A 14777-nucleotide genomic window follows, 5' to 3' on the forward strand; every position below is an offset into this window, starting at 1 on the left:
TACTAGAATTGAAAATTAAATGCTTATAGTAATTACTTTCCATGAAAATGGTTAATTAATCAATTTTATGCCACCTTCCAGACTTGCTATGCTCTTATGACACATATGATATTACTTCCCCAGCAGCAAAGTACAAGAGGGAAAATAGACAGAAATTGAAATAAAATTTGAGTATGGTACTGATTTGCTTTACTTCTCTGAGGTATAGAAATTCTCTTGTTTACAGTCTGGTCAGTTAAATATGGAAACATCACATCCATGTTGAAATTTTATAGATGCAGGGAAAACTTTGCTTTGCAGCTTGACTGTAAGTTTTCCTTACCCTTTACTCATGTGTGATGAATACCAGCTACATTTTTAATGTTTTTATCTTACTCTGTGTGTCCTCTACATATATAACCAAACCTCTGTCATACGTCTTTAATTTCAAGCTATATGGGGAGAGGATCTCATGTATGTGTTTCTCCGGGAGGAATTAGCAACACATAATGTGTAATAATAATTTACAAAAGGCATTTGCATTGTACTACTTTATTTTGTTCTGTGAAGTAGGACAAATCTATCGATGCTGTTCATGTGCTTTGATAATATGGAGGACCAGCACTTAGTGTCTACACAGTTCTCAGTATAGGCAGGATGCTTCCGATGGCTTTGAAATCTCTGGATAAATAACCCTAGGTTATTTATCATTTTTACCAGAAACATGTAACTTTCCATACAGATTCTTACGGTCAGGCCCAATTTTGTCATTTTACCTATGAGGAATCTGAGACTCAGAAATGTGGAGCATCTTGCCCCACATGGAACTGCACTGTGCCTGTGTTGGGCACAGCCTGATGGTATATATGGAAATGCTGTGGGTTGGGACATAAGCTGCTTTGGCCCATTTTTAGTATGTTCTTTAGTTTATAGTAAGATGTGTATTCCAGAGAAGGCCCTGTGTTGATCTAGGAGTTTCAGAGAAAACACAATGACCAAGCGTCATTTTTCAGTTGTGTAGGGCTCTTGGGAGGTATCTGGGGTTGGGTGTCTGAGCAAGTATGTGCGTGCGGCTGAAACAGTTCACTGTACCTTACCCTGGCTTTTGGTTTTTTGATTTGGGTGAGTCTGGTTTCTTAGAAGAGGTAACCACTGTGACACCAGTGTCATCTTCATTTATCACCAGTTCTGTGACCTTCCACTGGAAGCCTTTATTAACCTTCGTGTATCAGATTCCTTTTCTGGGACTGTGATTCTGAACAGATCCCGCAGAGAGCAGTGGATTGATTAAAAATTTAAAAGTGCTTTGGGAAGTCAGAACCAGAGCCTGTTTAAGGCTAGGATATGAATAAATAGTGTGGTAGCTCACTCTTCCTGGAGTTTTATCGCTCCTGGAGTTTTGATAACTCTTAACTGGTTTTTTAAAATAGCCAGATCTAATGTTATTTTAAAAAACTGTATGCAAGGATGGTTAAAAATGTGGGGTATGGATTTGTCCCTCTTGCAATCAGGTGGAGAAAGCTGTTGAGTTGAAGCCTAAAACCATTCTCTGAGGCAGGTACCAAAGAGATAAACCTACTTTATGACATTGTATTTTAGTGTCCCAAATAACCTTGCTTTCAAAAATTCATCCGTAAAGCTGCTTGTCATTTATTTTAAAAATTAAAGTACAAGAAATTGGGAGGGGGCAGTACGCTCCAGCACTGAAAAGCTTCTGAAATAATATGTTGTAGGAATAACTTATTTTTAAGGTTTTTGTCAATTCGGTAAGTCTTTTTATTCTCTGTGCCCATTTCTGTATGGAAAGTTACATGTTCCTGGTAAAAATGAGAACTTCCCCCACCTCTATTTTTGTAGGTAAAATAATTTTGCTGTTGTTACTAAGTTAATATTAATAATATAAAGAAATACAGACTACTTTGTGATAATCACATTTAATTTCATATTTTGTTTGGTCACCTTTCATCTTTGGGGAAGGGAGCTAGAATGTGTAGAACCAGAAAAACTCTAATAAAAGAAAAACCCGTTACCTTGAGTAGAAGAACCTACTCCTAAAACTAAAAATAATGTCTCTGTAAAATGTTTAATGTACAAGATCCTAAAAGTTGTTATTTTTATATTAAACTGGTTCTAGAAGAAAGATAAATTATATAGCTTAGATCATTACATTAGAAAACCAGTTTCCTCTTAAGCTTATCAACTATTACTATTACTTAGAATTATTATTACTTATTACTATTACTTACACTTATGTTGTTTTAAATATATTTAATAAACATTTTATTTATTTATTTGATTCGGTTTATTTGAGAGAGAGAGAGAGCACAAGTGGGGGAAGGAGCAAAAGGATAGGGAGAAGCAGACTCCCCACTGAGCAGGGAGCCCACTTGGGGCCACCTCCTGGATCCCAGGACTATGGGATCATGACCTGAGCCCTGAGCCAAAGGCTGCTGCTTAACAGCTGAACCACTCATGTGCCCCTTAATTAACATTTTAATGTTATGTGTTTCAGAGCAATTTATTACTCTTGAAATCCCAGAAGCCTCCCCCTCCCAAAATTTCAACATAACCAAATATTAAGTAATTTAAGTTAATAGTTAATTAGATATACTGTACTAACCCACATGATTTATACTTTTTGGCAAAGTTTAGGTTTGGAATACTACATGATATCTATTTATATAACATATCATAGAAAGGAGCAACCTCTCCTGAATTCAGCTCAGTGTTTTGTTAATTAGAACATGTTCCCTCTCTGCTTATCCTATGTATTGAGTGTATGGGTTATAATAGCTGAAATGATGTTTAGGTGCTGGTAGTAGAAAAGCCCTAAGTAATAGTGGCTAAAACCAGATACCTTTTTTCTCTCAATAAAAGAAATTCAGGGCAGCAGCCTAGGACTGATACAGTAGTTCCTTGTTATCATGTGGGATCCGTGTTCCCACCACCTTGCTCTACCATCTTCCACCAACATGCCGCAAAGCGTCTCCTGGTCCGTGATAGCAACTGGAACCCTAGCCATCAAGCGCACATTGCAGTCTAGAAGAAGGGGGAAACACAGAAGGGCAGAAAGAAGGCTCCTCCTTAAGTCAGCAACCTTTATGCAGCTCTACAAGCTTTCTGTACAAAAGCTCCACTTATCTCCCCTTGGTCAGAACTTAGTCACATGGCCATACCTAGCTGCCATGGAGATAGGAGATGTAGTTTTAAATTCTTAGCAGAAATATGTATGCTGAAAATCAGGATTTTATTAGTGGGAATGAGGAGAGAATGGATGGTGGGGTAGGCAATACCATGTGGTTTTGTGTTCCTATTGTACTCTAGGTCTTGGGGCTACTATGTAGAAACTCACAACACCTCCTTCTGTTTTTGCCATGAGCTATGGTTTCTTAATTTAGAAATCGGGCTTAATTTAGAAATCCTGTTTCTTCTGTGAAGTATCATTTCTTTATTTGGCAATCTTGTCTGACTCTTTCCTGCTTTCTTCTTTCCTCTTGCCTTTCAGCTGTTTTGGAAAGAAGTAAGGTTTAGAATTCTCCATGTTAACCATGAGCGTGACACTTTCCCCGCTGAGGTCACAGGACCTGGATCCTATGGCTACTGATGCCTCACCCATGGCCATCAACTTGACGCCCACTGTGGAGCAGGGTGAGGGAGGAGAGGCAATGAAGGACATGGATTCTGACCAGCAGTATGAAAAGCCACCCCCACTGCATACAGGGGCTGACTGGAAGATTGTTCTCCACTTACCTGAGATTGAGACCTGGCTCCGGATGACCGCAGAGAGGGTCCGGGACCTCACCTATTCAGTCCAGCAGGACTCAGACAGCAAGCATGTGGATGTGCATCTAGTTCAACTAAAGGTAAGGATGGTCTCTGGACTTACGTCCATTCTAGACAGAAGTCTGAAAAAAGTTGTAGTACCTAGAGCCTGCACTCTGTAACTTGCAATGATGAAACGCCCAGGAATAAAAACAGAATAGCCGGTTTGATACACAGGGGCAGAATTCCTTCTTTCCTGGTTTTACTTCATGGGTTGATTATCTAGAATCAAACTGGCCTTAAAGGGATAATGCAGAGGTGTGGGGGAAGGGGAGGGCATTTTGGCGCAGTGTCATAGAAATCAGTTGTGGAAATAAAAGTATTATAAAAAGGTTTAATAAAAAGACACAGGTAAAAGATCATACTGAGCTGCGATTGTGAGTATGGTTTATGATTATTATCTTCTGTTGCAGTTGAGGCCACCTTTGTGGCAAAGAGTGGATTCTGGGATGATGGGGAAGGGCGGTGTTCTCCTTTTAGAATGAGTCCTTTCATCCAGGTACAATGCATCTTGCAGAACAAAGGTGCTTTCATAACAACTCATTCAGAGTTCAGATGTAAAAAAAAAAAATATCTGTGGCTTCTAGAGCCCTTGAAAAGCCTGACTTTTGTTGATACTGGAATGGAGTTGCTGGTAAGGAGTGCTATTAATAGAGATGTTGGCCTAGGGACCCCAAAGTACAGTGAATCTTGTTCTGTCATAGCCACTCCTCTCTTCCGGGTCCGCGAGGCAAACACACACTCAGGTTAATGACCAGCAAAGCAAGGCAGATTTATAGCCAGTCTGGGCATTGGCCCCAAACCCTAGTGGAAATTTCTAGTGAGTTGATGAGATCCCAAGGAGAATTCTTTGACCTAAGCTCATTCATCCTCAATGATCTGAAACCAAAGACCAAACAGATTCTTGATATTAACACTTAAATGGTTTATAGTCTACGGCCATCAGTGTGAGAATAGAGGATGGGCAGTTAAGGTGAGAGAACATGTTCCCTAAAGCCTACAGCATGCTGACTCAGCCTTCTCAGCCTGGTTCAACAGGTCCTGAGCCCAGCTGCTGCACTGGAGAGAGTGTCTAAGAGAGGGAAGGAGGGCACTGGGAGAGAGAGAGAGAGAGAACAAAGAAAGCCAGAATGGCAAGGTGGCTGGGCTTCTCCCAGGTTGAGCAGGTCTGTGTGGTCTTCCCACAGGATCTTGGGAAGGAGAAAAGTACAAAAAAGGTAGCAGAGAGATGGCTAGGAACCAGCTTCAAAGCAGGCTAGGCTGTTTCCTCTCTGTGGCAATGGAAATGATGTGTCTCAGTCGTTGAAATAGGGTTCTTTTAATCAAAAGAGCAGCTCTCTCACTCCTCGAGGCTGGAGTGAAATGAAAGTCAGGGGCTTCACCTCACCCGTCCTTTCCTCTGTTCCCCCTAATGCTGCACTTACACGTAAATAAATAAGTAAATACAGAATTTGGGGTTGTAAGGAAAGTTGACCATTGTGCCCCCAAATCTTAGATTTACACAGAAAGGATGGTAAAAGATTGAAGGAGAATGGCGGGGGGATGGAAATACCTTGAGAAGACTCCACTGAAAATGCTGCTAAGGGCTCCTATAAAAACATTACTGTGTCTGTTAATTTAATTACATCAGTTATATATACAAATTTAAATTTAAATTTCAAGCAGGCATGTAAAGTTTTTATATAATCAGCCAGGGTTATGGTTAGTGTTTGAAAAATCACCTCTAGGGTGATTTGCTTGTCTTCTTCTCCTTGGAACTGTCTGTCATTCTCTCACCTTAGTCCAAAGGCATCTCGCACCTGCCTCCATCCTGCCCTGTTCCACAGTGTGGTCTGTCTCCCTGCTGAAAGAGGAGCCCCCAAAGGGCAGGAATTTAATGTAGTAATCACATAATTGTTAATCAATGACTGTTAAAGGGATGAATCAAAATTGTTTTATGTGAATTTAATTTTAGGGATCCTCTCATTACTTTTTTTTTTTTTTGCAACTTATTTCATCAAGTGACTTAACCAGCATTTGCCATTATGTTCTCAAGTATTCTGTAATAATCGATCCCTTCCACATTGAGCCCAAAGTCAATGAACTCTGGTCCGTGAACTGAGGTTTAATCTACACAAGGATTTAGTTTGGTCTCCTAATTTGCTTGGTTTAATCTTCTTTTTTTTGTGTTTGTGTAATATTTCTTTATTCAGTCAAGTACAATGATGCATTTAAAAAAGTTTTGAATACATGTCAATTTCTTAGATTTCCATTTTAATCTGCAGAATAAAGGGGGAACTTGGGCATAATGTTTTATATGTGAAAACACAACAAAACAACCATGTAGAAGCTGCTCTCAATTAAAGGGTGTAGCAAATCAAAGGGACATGCCCAGCCCAGGCAAGGCCAGCTATCTGCTATGGGGTATCCTACCTTGGCTCCTACTGCTTTGGTGCATTACTCAGTTTATTAATTTACCATGAAAAATAACCATCATAGGGATGGAAATGCCATGGCTTTAAGGACCATACAGGTACAGATAATTTCTAAGTTTATATATCTATCCCAGTGTTCTCCCAGGAACCCCAACTGCCTAACTGACATCTCTAAATGTGTCTTTAAGTGAGCATCTCAAACCAGAGATGCCTGTTGAAAAGCTATTAATCCCTCCTGCCCCCATATCTTTCTAATTTCAGTGGAAGTCAGGGCACTTTGCCAGGCCCACGTATGACTCCCCATCCCACATGTACGTCTATCCAGAAGTCCTGTGGATCCATCTCCAAATTATGACCTAAAGGCATTCACTTTTCCCCAGCACTACTGCTGTCACCCTAGACAGGCCACGTGACTGCTTGGCTGGATTAATTTTAGAGCCTCCTCTACCACCTGCACTTTATTCTCCACACAGGAGCCACTGGGGTCTTTTAAACATTTAAATCAGGTCATGTTACTCCCTTGCTTCCTATTGGCCATAATAAAACCCATATCTCTTCCTGTGGCTCTGCACCTGTTTGGTTCTCTGGCCATATCTCCTGTTGTTTTCTTCTTGTTCATAATCCAGGCACAGTGAAGTTTCAAAGGATTGTTAGGCTAGTTCTTGCTTCAGTGCTTTTCTTGTTCCTTCTGCCTAGAAACTTTCTTCCTCTGTCTTTGCCAGGCAGAGTCTGGATCCTTATCAAGCAATCAGGCAGAGTAGCAGCCAAGTTCTAACATCTGGAGGTGCAGGCCTAGGAGAGAGTTGGGCAGGGGTTGGGAGTGAGTTGAGGCCTGTGCTGTTTGGTGAAGGACAAGCAATCGCGCATGCGTGCACGTGCGCAGGCGCGTGCACACACACACACACAGTTGGGGGTGGCTACTCTCACCTAATTTGTCTTTGTGCCTCACACTGCCTTTCACATTGCTTGCTCTAGGTCTTGTCCTCATCATCTTCTCTATCATCATATGGACATAGAACTTGAAAGATTAGTTGAAAGTGCTTTTGGAAAATCCTCAGGATAGGCTCAGCCTCTGGTTTCGTTTGTTTGCTTGTTTTGTTTTTAAGATTCACCACATGAGTGATATCATATATTTGTCTTTCTTTGTCTGACTTATTTTCCTCAGCATAATGCCTTTTAGGTCCATCCATGTTGTCACAAATAGCAAGATTTCATTCTTTTTTATGGCTAAGTAATATTCCATTGTGTATATGTACCACATGTTCTTTATCCATTCATCTATGGATGGATACTTGGATTTCTTCTCTATCTTGGTTATTATATATAATGCTGCACTAATAGGGATGAATATATATTTTGAATCAGTGTTTTTGTTTTCTTTGGGTAAATACCCAAAGAATAGAAATGGCATTTCTTTCTTTTTTTCTTTTATATTTATTTATTTTTAATTTTTTTTTTTATAAACGTAAATGTATTATTAGCCCCAGGGGTACAGGTCTGTGAATTGCCAGGTTTACACACTTCACAGCACTCACCATAGCACATACCATCCCCAATGTCCATAACCCCGCCACCCTCTTCCTACCCTCCTTCCCCCAGTCCCCCTCAGTTTGTTTTGTGACATTAAGAGTCTCTTATGGTTTGTCTTCCTCCTGAACCCATCTTGTTTCATTTATTCTTTTCCTAGCCCCCAAACCCCCCACGTTGCATCTCCACTTCCTCATACCAGGGAGATCATATGATAGCTGTCTTTCTCCGATTGACTTATTTTGCTAAGCATAATACCCTCTAGTTACATCCATGTCATTGCAAATGGCAAGATTTCATTTTTTTGATGGCTGCATAGTATTCCACTGTATATATATATGTATACCACATCTTCTCTATCCATTCATCTGTTGATGGACATCTAGGTTCTTTCCATAGGTTGGCTATTGTGGACATTGCTGCTATAAACATTTGGGTGCATGTGCCCCTTCAGATCACTGTTTGTATCTTTAGGGTAAATACCCAGTAGTGCAATTGCTGGGTCATAAGGTAGCTCTATTCTCAACTTTTTGAGGAACCTCCATGCTGTTTTCCAGAATGGTTGCACCAGCTTGCATTCTCACCAACAGGGTAGGAGGGTTCCCCTTTCTCCGCATCCTCGCCAGCATCTGTCATTTCCTGACTTGTTAATTTTAGCCATTCTGACTGGTGTGAGGTGGCATCTCATTGTGGTTTTGATTTGTATTTCTCCAATGCTGAGTGATGTGGATCACTTTTTCATGTGTCTGTTGGCCATCTGGATGTCTTCTTTGCAGAAATGTCTGTTCAGTCCTCTTCCCATTTCTTGATTGGATTATTTGTTCTTTGGGTGTTGAGTTTGCTAAGTTCTTTATAGATTTTGGATACTAGCCCTTTATCTGATATGTCATTTTCAAATATCTTCTCCCATTCTGTCAGTTGTCTTTTGGTTTTGTTAACTGTTTCCTTTGCTGTGCAAAAGCTTTTGATCTTGATGAAGTGCCAATAGTTCATTTTTGCCCTTGCTTCCATTGCCTTTGGCGATGTTCCTAGGAAGGTGTTGCTGTGGCTGAGGTCGAAGAGGTTGCTGCCTGTGTTCTCCTCAAGGATTTTGATGGAATCATTTCTCACATTGAGGTCCTTCATCCATTTTGAGTCTATTTTAGTGTGTAGTGTAAGGAAATGGTCCAATTTCATTTTTCTGCATGTGGCTGTCCAATTTTCCCAACACCATTTATTGAAGAGGCTGTCTTTTTTCCATTGGTCATTCTTTCCTGCTTTGTCGAAGATTAGTAGACCATAGACTTGAGGGTCTATTTCTGGGATCTCTAATCTGTTCCATTGATCTATGTGTCTGTTTTTGTGCCAGTACCATACTGTCTTGATGATGACAGCTTTGTAATAGAGCTTGAAGTAGAAATGGCATTTCTATTTTTAATTTTTTAAGGAAACTTCATTCCTTTTTCTACAGTGGTTGTACCAGTTTTGTTCCCACCATCAGTGCATGACAGATTACTTTTATCCTTACCAACACTTGTTATTTCTTATGTTTTTGATTTTAGCCATTCTGACAGGTGTAAGGTGACATCTCATTGTGGTTTTGAATTGCATTTTCCTGATGATTAGTGGTGTTGAGCATCTTTTCAAGTATCTGTTGGCTATCTGTATGTCTCCTTTGGAAAAATGTCTATTCAGGTCCTCTGCCCATTTTAAATTGGTTTATTATTATCGTTATGTTTGATGTTGTTTGATGTATGTGTTCTTTATGAATCTTGGATACTAACCCTTTATCTGATAGATCATTTGCAAATATCTTCTCCTTTTCAGTAGGTTTCCTTTTTGTTTTGTTGATGGTTTCCTTAGCTGTGCAAAAGCTCTTTATTTTGGTGTAGTTCAGATGCTTTAATTTTGCTTTTATTTCCCTTGTCTGAGGAGACATGTCCATAAGTATGTTGTTAAGGCTAATGTGCAGAGATATTGTTTTCTTTTAGAAGTTTCATCATTTCAGATCTCATATTTATGTCATTAATCCAATTTGAGTTTATTTTTTGTAAGATGTAAGAAAGTGGTCCAGTTTTATCCTTTTACATGTAGCTGTCCAGTTTTCCCAACACCATTTATTAAAAAGGCTGTCTTTTCCCCATGTATAATCTTGTTTCCTTTGTTGTAGATTAATTGACCATATAAGCATGGGTTTATTTCTGGGCTCTCTATTATGTTCCATTGATCAATGTGTATGTTTTTGTGCCAAGCCATACTGTTTTGATTACTATAGCTTTGTGGTATGTCCTGAAGTCTAGCATTGTGATACCACCAACCATGTTCTAATTTCTCAAGATTGCTTTGGCTATTTGGGATCATTTGTAGTTCCATACAAATTTTAGGATTATTTGTTCTAATTCTATAAAAAAGACTATTGTTATTTGATGAGGATTGCATTGAATCTCTAGATTCCTTTAGGTAATAGTGACATTTTAACATTAATTATATTAAATGTCACTTTCTCAAAGAAGCTATTCCTGATCCTATTCTTGAAATACCCATCCTCTTTTCTGACAATTATCTAGTCCATTATTCAGCTTATTTATTTATTTATTTATTTAGTAATTGTTCTTATCACTAGCTACGATTATCTTATTTATTTGTTCGTGTTAGCCCAAGTGACCTCAAATGTCTAATTCTCCACTCTACCCTTGTTACCTAGGACAAGAGTGAGGTGCTTGATAGGGGCTCAGTTTGCACTTGTGGCTAAGTCCAAGTCTGTATGGTCAGTGCCTTCTCTCCTCATGGGTAGTCTTACACTGGAAGTCACATAAGGAAGGCTGCTTATTGGGGATTGCATTAGGACAGAGGCATTGGATGAATTGGATGAATCAAAGCCCTAGTACTTTCTCATCAGGGAGAATTTGAGCAGCTCAGAAATCTGGAGATCTTGCCTAGGAGAATATTCATGGGGGTGTCTAGATGGCTTCTTTCTATAAGTGACTGTGCCTGGTCCTCCTCCTACCCTCTTTTCTGTCTGACTCCTTCTTCAGTAATGATTTTGGTCAATAAGCATACACTTAGGTCTTTAAGACTCAAAGCCACTCTTTTTCTTTAAAGGTAATTTTGCTCATCTCATGGTCATTATGTTGATCTTAAAGGTTACTCATCAGAAACTATACTTACCAACCTTATTTCTAAGTTCTTAGGGGAAATTTACTGTAACCCCCATGATGAACTACAAAGCACTATTATAAAGTTCTCGTGTTGGGGGTGGGTAAGTCATTGTTCTAGAGAGTGAATAAAAACATTTAAATTTGACATTAAAATACGGAAACGATGCAATATATTATACTATATAGTTTTCCCATTTTTTTTAAAGCTGAAAATGTAATCCACATATTTTACTTCTTAGTTTCCAGATATTCTTTACTAAGAACTATGAGAAGCCAGCTGAACCATTTTTAGAAACTTCCCCTCTCCCCTCCTCCTCTTTTGGATTCAGAGGCTGTGCTGTGTACGAAAACCAGACTGAAACCTTACAGGATTTTGACTTTAACTGAGGCTTCTCATCCAGATGAATGTATTTGGATACTAAATAGGCAACTTTGGCACCTCTGCTTCCTGATTAACAGTTTTCTTAGAATATTATTCGTATTCCTGGAAACATGACAGGAAAGAGGCAAGGCTTAGACTAGCTAGCATAGACTAAATTATACAGCCACTTGACAAATAGAAGTTTTGACATGACTTAGCTGGAATCGGCTCCCCAAATAACCCACTTTAGATAAATTGTACTCTCAGCCACCTCCAGAGGAAGTTTGTGTCTGTTTCTTTCATTTGGGCCTGGTTCTCAAAGTTAGAGCATTAAATAGAGACTGTTTACAAGATGTTCCGACTGGGCTGTCTCCAGACTGAGACGTGCCTGACCTCTGGAGTGGGTCCAGGTACCCAGGGACTCATATGGGTTCTGGAGGTCTTGCTGGAAACAAGGTGTGAGTCCTTTTTATAGCTGAGATGAGCATATCAGATGGGCCTGATGGACTAAAAGTAATGGGAGTCCTGGGATGATGGAGCTCTTGGGAGACAATATACTCTCATTATGAGGCAAGGAGTCTGCCCCAGTGCAGGGGGGAGTATGGGTGGGGAGAGTGGCAGTTTGTGGTAAAGTCTGTTTCTGGCCCTGGAACCCATCCTGAGCAGCAGCCAGGCAGCATGGGGACCCAGTGAGGGGAAGAGATTGTGGGTGTGACTTGGAGGACCGGTCTCAGTTGACTCTTTGCCTTGAGTTCTTCCTCCCCTGATATAGCAGGTGGAAAGGAAAGAATATTCTCTTTCTTCCACTGTTGGAGCGTAACTAGCTGAGCTCTGCTTGAGGTGGTAGAGGTCTGCCAAAATAGCAGCTGTAGAGTACAGGGTCTGCTGGCCAGGACAGTGTGGGACAGCCAGGGTCGATTCTCTGACACATCTAAAATATGCCCTAGGATTCTCAGAAAATCTTGATAAAGGGAACTCTGAATAAAATAGTTTGGAGCTTGGAGGATTCTGGTCTTAATATGACCACGGGCTAAAGTCTAAAACATTTAATTTTACCATCTTTTGGGCAGTTTCTGATTCCTAACACATCTTAAAGTTAAGTAAGCACCATTTTAAAATTGAAGACCAAATATCTTTGTTTAGGGGAAAGAGTAGGTATTTTTTTCTTTTTGCCCTTTAGACCACTGTTTTCTAAGAACAGTCCTGTTTTCTCAATTCATTAGTGTGTTGTGAAATCAATTTAAGGAATTAAAGAGCTAAAACAATGAAATAGAATTACTTGAAGTAAGGACAAATACTGTTTTATGCAACTTGGTTAGATATGTACATATATTACATATAAAAGTTGGGTCATTGGGGTAAAATTTGTATCTTTCTCCAAGTCAAGACCAGGACAGTGTGATAGTTACTATTTCAGACCACTATCAGCTTTTTCAACATCTTTGATATATTTTAATTTTCGAACATGTCATGCAAGTAAATGTAACCTGATGCTAATTTTCCCAACATCATTGTTTTTCGAACTTATATGGGAACAGAAGGCCTCACATCCTTCTAGAGGTGTGAAAAATTTTGGTGACTGTAAAGCACAAGAGAATAAATTCTGGTTTTCTTGTGTTAGATGTTTGAGATGAGTAGATTTGAGGGTGGGGGCTCATTGTTTTTCTTTCTTTTTTTAATTAAGAAGAAGATCCAACTTACATGTATTTCACTTCATCACCAGTAGGAATGTGAGGGTTTTGAAGTGGCATGTAAATGAAATCCTGGGGTCCCTTTGAGTAGGAGTGTTCATGGCTATTCTAAACTAAGGAGAAAACTTGTGTTTTTGTTTGTTTGTTTTTTGTTCTCCTCATTATTTGCTGCTAACTTGCCCCTTCAATATTTTATATCTCAAAGAGGGAAACATGTAATCTCTCTAAAGTGAAATGCTACCAAGGTATGAATTGCTAGTATCCTAACATGGAAGTGGGTGGAACAAGAGAAGGACATCTTTAATCAGAAATGTGGGGGGGCAGCTTGGTGGCTCAGTCAGTTAAGCGTCTGCCTTTGGCTAGGGTTATGATCCTGGGGTCCTGGGATCAAGTCCCTCATTGGGCTCCCTGCTAGGCCAGGGGCCTGCTTCTCCCTCTCCTACTCCCCCTGCTTGTGCTAGCTCTTTCTCTGTCTCTGTCAAATAAATAAATGAAATCTTAAAAAGAAAAAGAAATGTTAATAAGTCAATTGATTTCTAAGTATGACATGTATAGAGACAGTGGTGCCTATCCTTGGCTGCACAGTAGAATTTCCTTGGAAGCTTAAAGAAAAACCCCACTTCCCAGGCCATGTTCTAGACAACTACATTAGAATCTGGGTTTAGACCTAGCCATCAGTCATTTTAAAAACTCCTTAGGTGATTCCAATGCACGCTAGAGCTGAGAACCCCTGGAAGCTGATTTTGAGCAAAGGTCTTTTGGATACATTTTGCTTGGTCAATGCATTCTCTCATTCCTCCCAAAAAGACAGCCAGACATTTAAAGTAACTGATTTAGAAGCAAAGATTCCTATATGACTTTTTTGAACTTTTTTGGTTTCTCAAGTGACCTCATAAAGTTAGTATAATTAGTGAGAGGGATGGGAATACATCTATACTAGATACCTGCCCATATGTTTTAAATGTATCAATGTTATTCTCTTAAATTTTTTATAAATGAAAGAAAACTGAATCCAGATAAAGCAAAAGTTTCTCTCTCACATAATTCATACAAGTTTTTGAATTAGAAATTATTTTACAGAAAAGTCCAGACACAAGGCTGCCCACCAATAATTATGTGGACTATATATAAATGTCACCTTTTGAAGTTGTGCAGTGCACCACCTGCACAACTTTCTGTGGTTACCTTATATAGGCATGGGAGATAGCTTGAGCAAAGTTTGCTTTGAATGTGAAAGACAGAGGGCTTCTTTCCCTGGAGCCAAGGAATGATGAATGATATATATTACTGGAGTTAGTGGAGACCCATTTTGAAGGACATAAATACTTCGAATGCCTCAGAGGAGTCTGGGCTTGATTCAGTAGTCACAAAGACATCTACAAACAAAGAAATAGCATGGTAAAAACCTGTGTCTTAGGATGAGTTTGCGGTATGTGCCTCGTGATCTGGGAAGCAGAGAGCTGTGAGACAGCTATGAGGCTGTTTGGTAGATGACAAATGGTGGCTGACTTGGGTGGTGGAACGTGATAACAAGAAAAAGTCCATCAGACCAGGTAGCTGAGGCAAGCCCAGAGAGGCCAGGGGGAGTCAGAGGCAACTGGGATTCTGTGGCTGAATTTGCCCTCATCAGACTCAAATTGAACTGCTGTGTCTGTTGTCACTTTGTGTTAGGGCTGAGGGCTCTATTTCTTTCTATAAATGTGAATGGAATAAAAAGGAACAGAATAGATCTCTCCTGTGTTCATTTGAGACTTGTGGCTGTTATTAGTGGCCTTTTTGGTGTAGCTTTTTCCATTGTTCTGTGATAACTTAATGCACCAATTATCTTCATTATTTGAATGAGGCA

General features: G+C 39.7%; 1 protein-coding gene across 3 annotated transcripts in view; it reads left to right on the top strand.

The window, feature by feature from the left end:
- The window catches only part of LOC116861945 (A-kinase anchor protein 6), a 416895-nt gene that overhangs the window by 54154 nt on the left and 347964 nt on the right, over positions 1-14777 (top strand). For all 3 annotated transcript variants that reach the window (XM_032848880.1, XM_032848882.1, XM_032848881.1), the window contains exon 2: positions 3485-3842. In XM_032848880.1, the coding sequence (XP_032704771.1) occupies positions 3519-3842 (324 nt within the window). In that variant the 5' untranslated portion in view covers positions 3485-3518. The remainder of the gene's footprint in view (positions 1-3484; positions 3843-14777) is intronic.

This window comes from Lontra canadensis, unplaced genomic scaffold (assembly GCF_010015895.1).
Source record: "Lontra canadensis isolate GAN:19392208 unplaced genomic scaffold, GSC_riverotter_1.0 scaffold213, whole genome shotgun sequence".
Classification (NCBI taxonomy): domain Eukaryota; kingdom Metazoa; phylum Chordata; class Mammalia; order Carnivora; family Mustelidae; genus Lontra; species Lontra canadensis.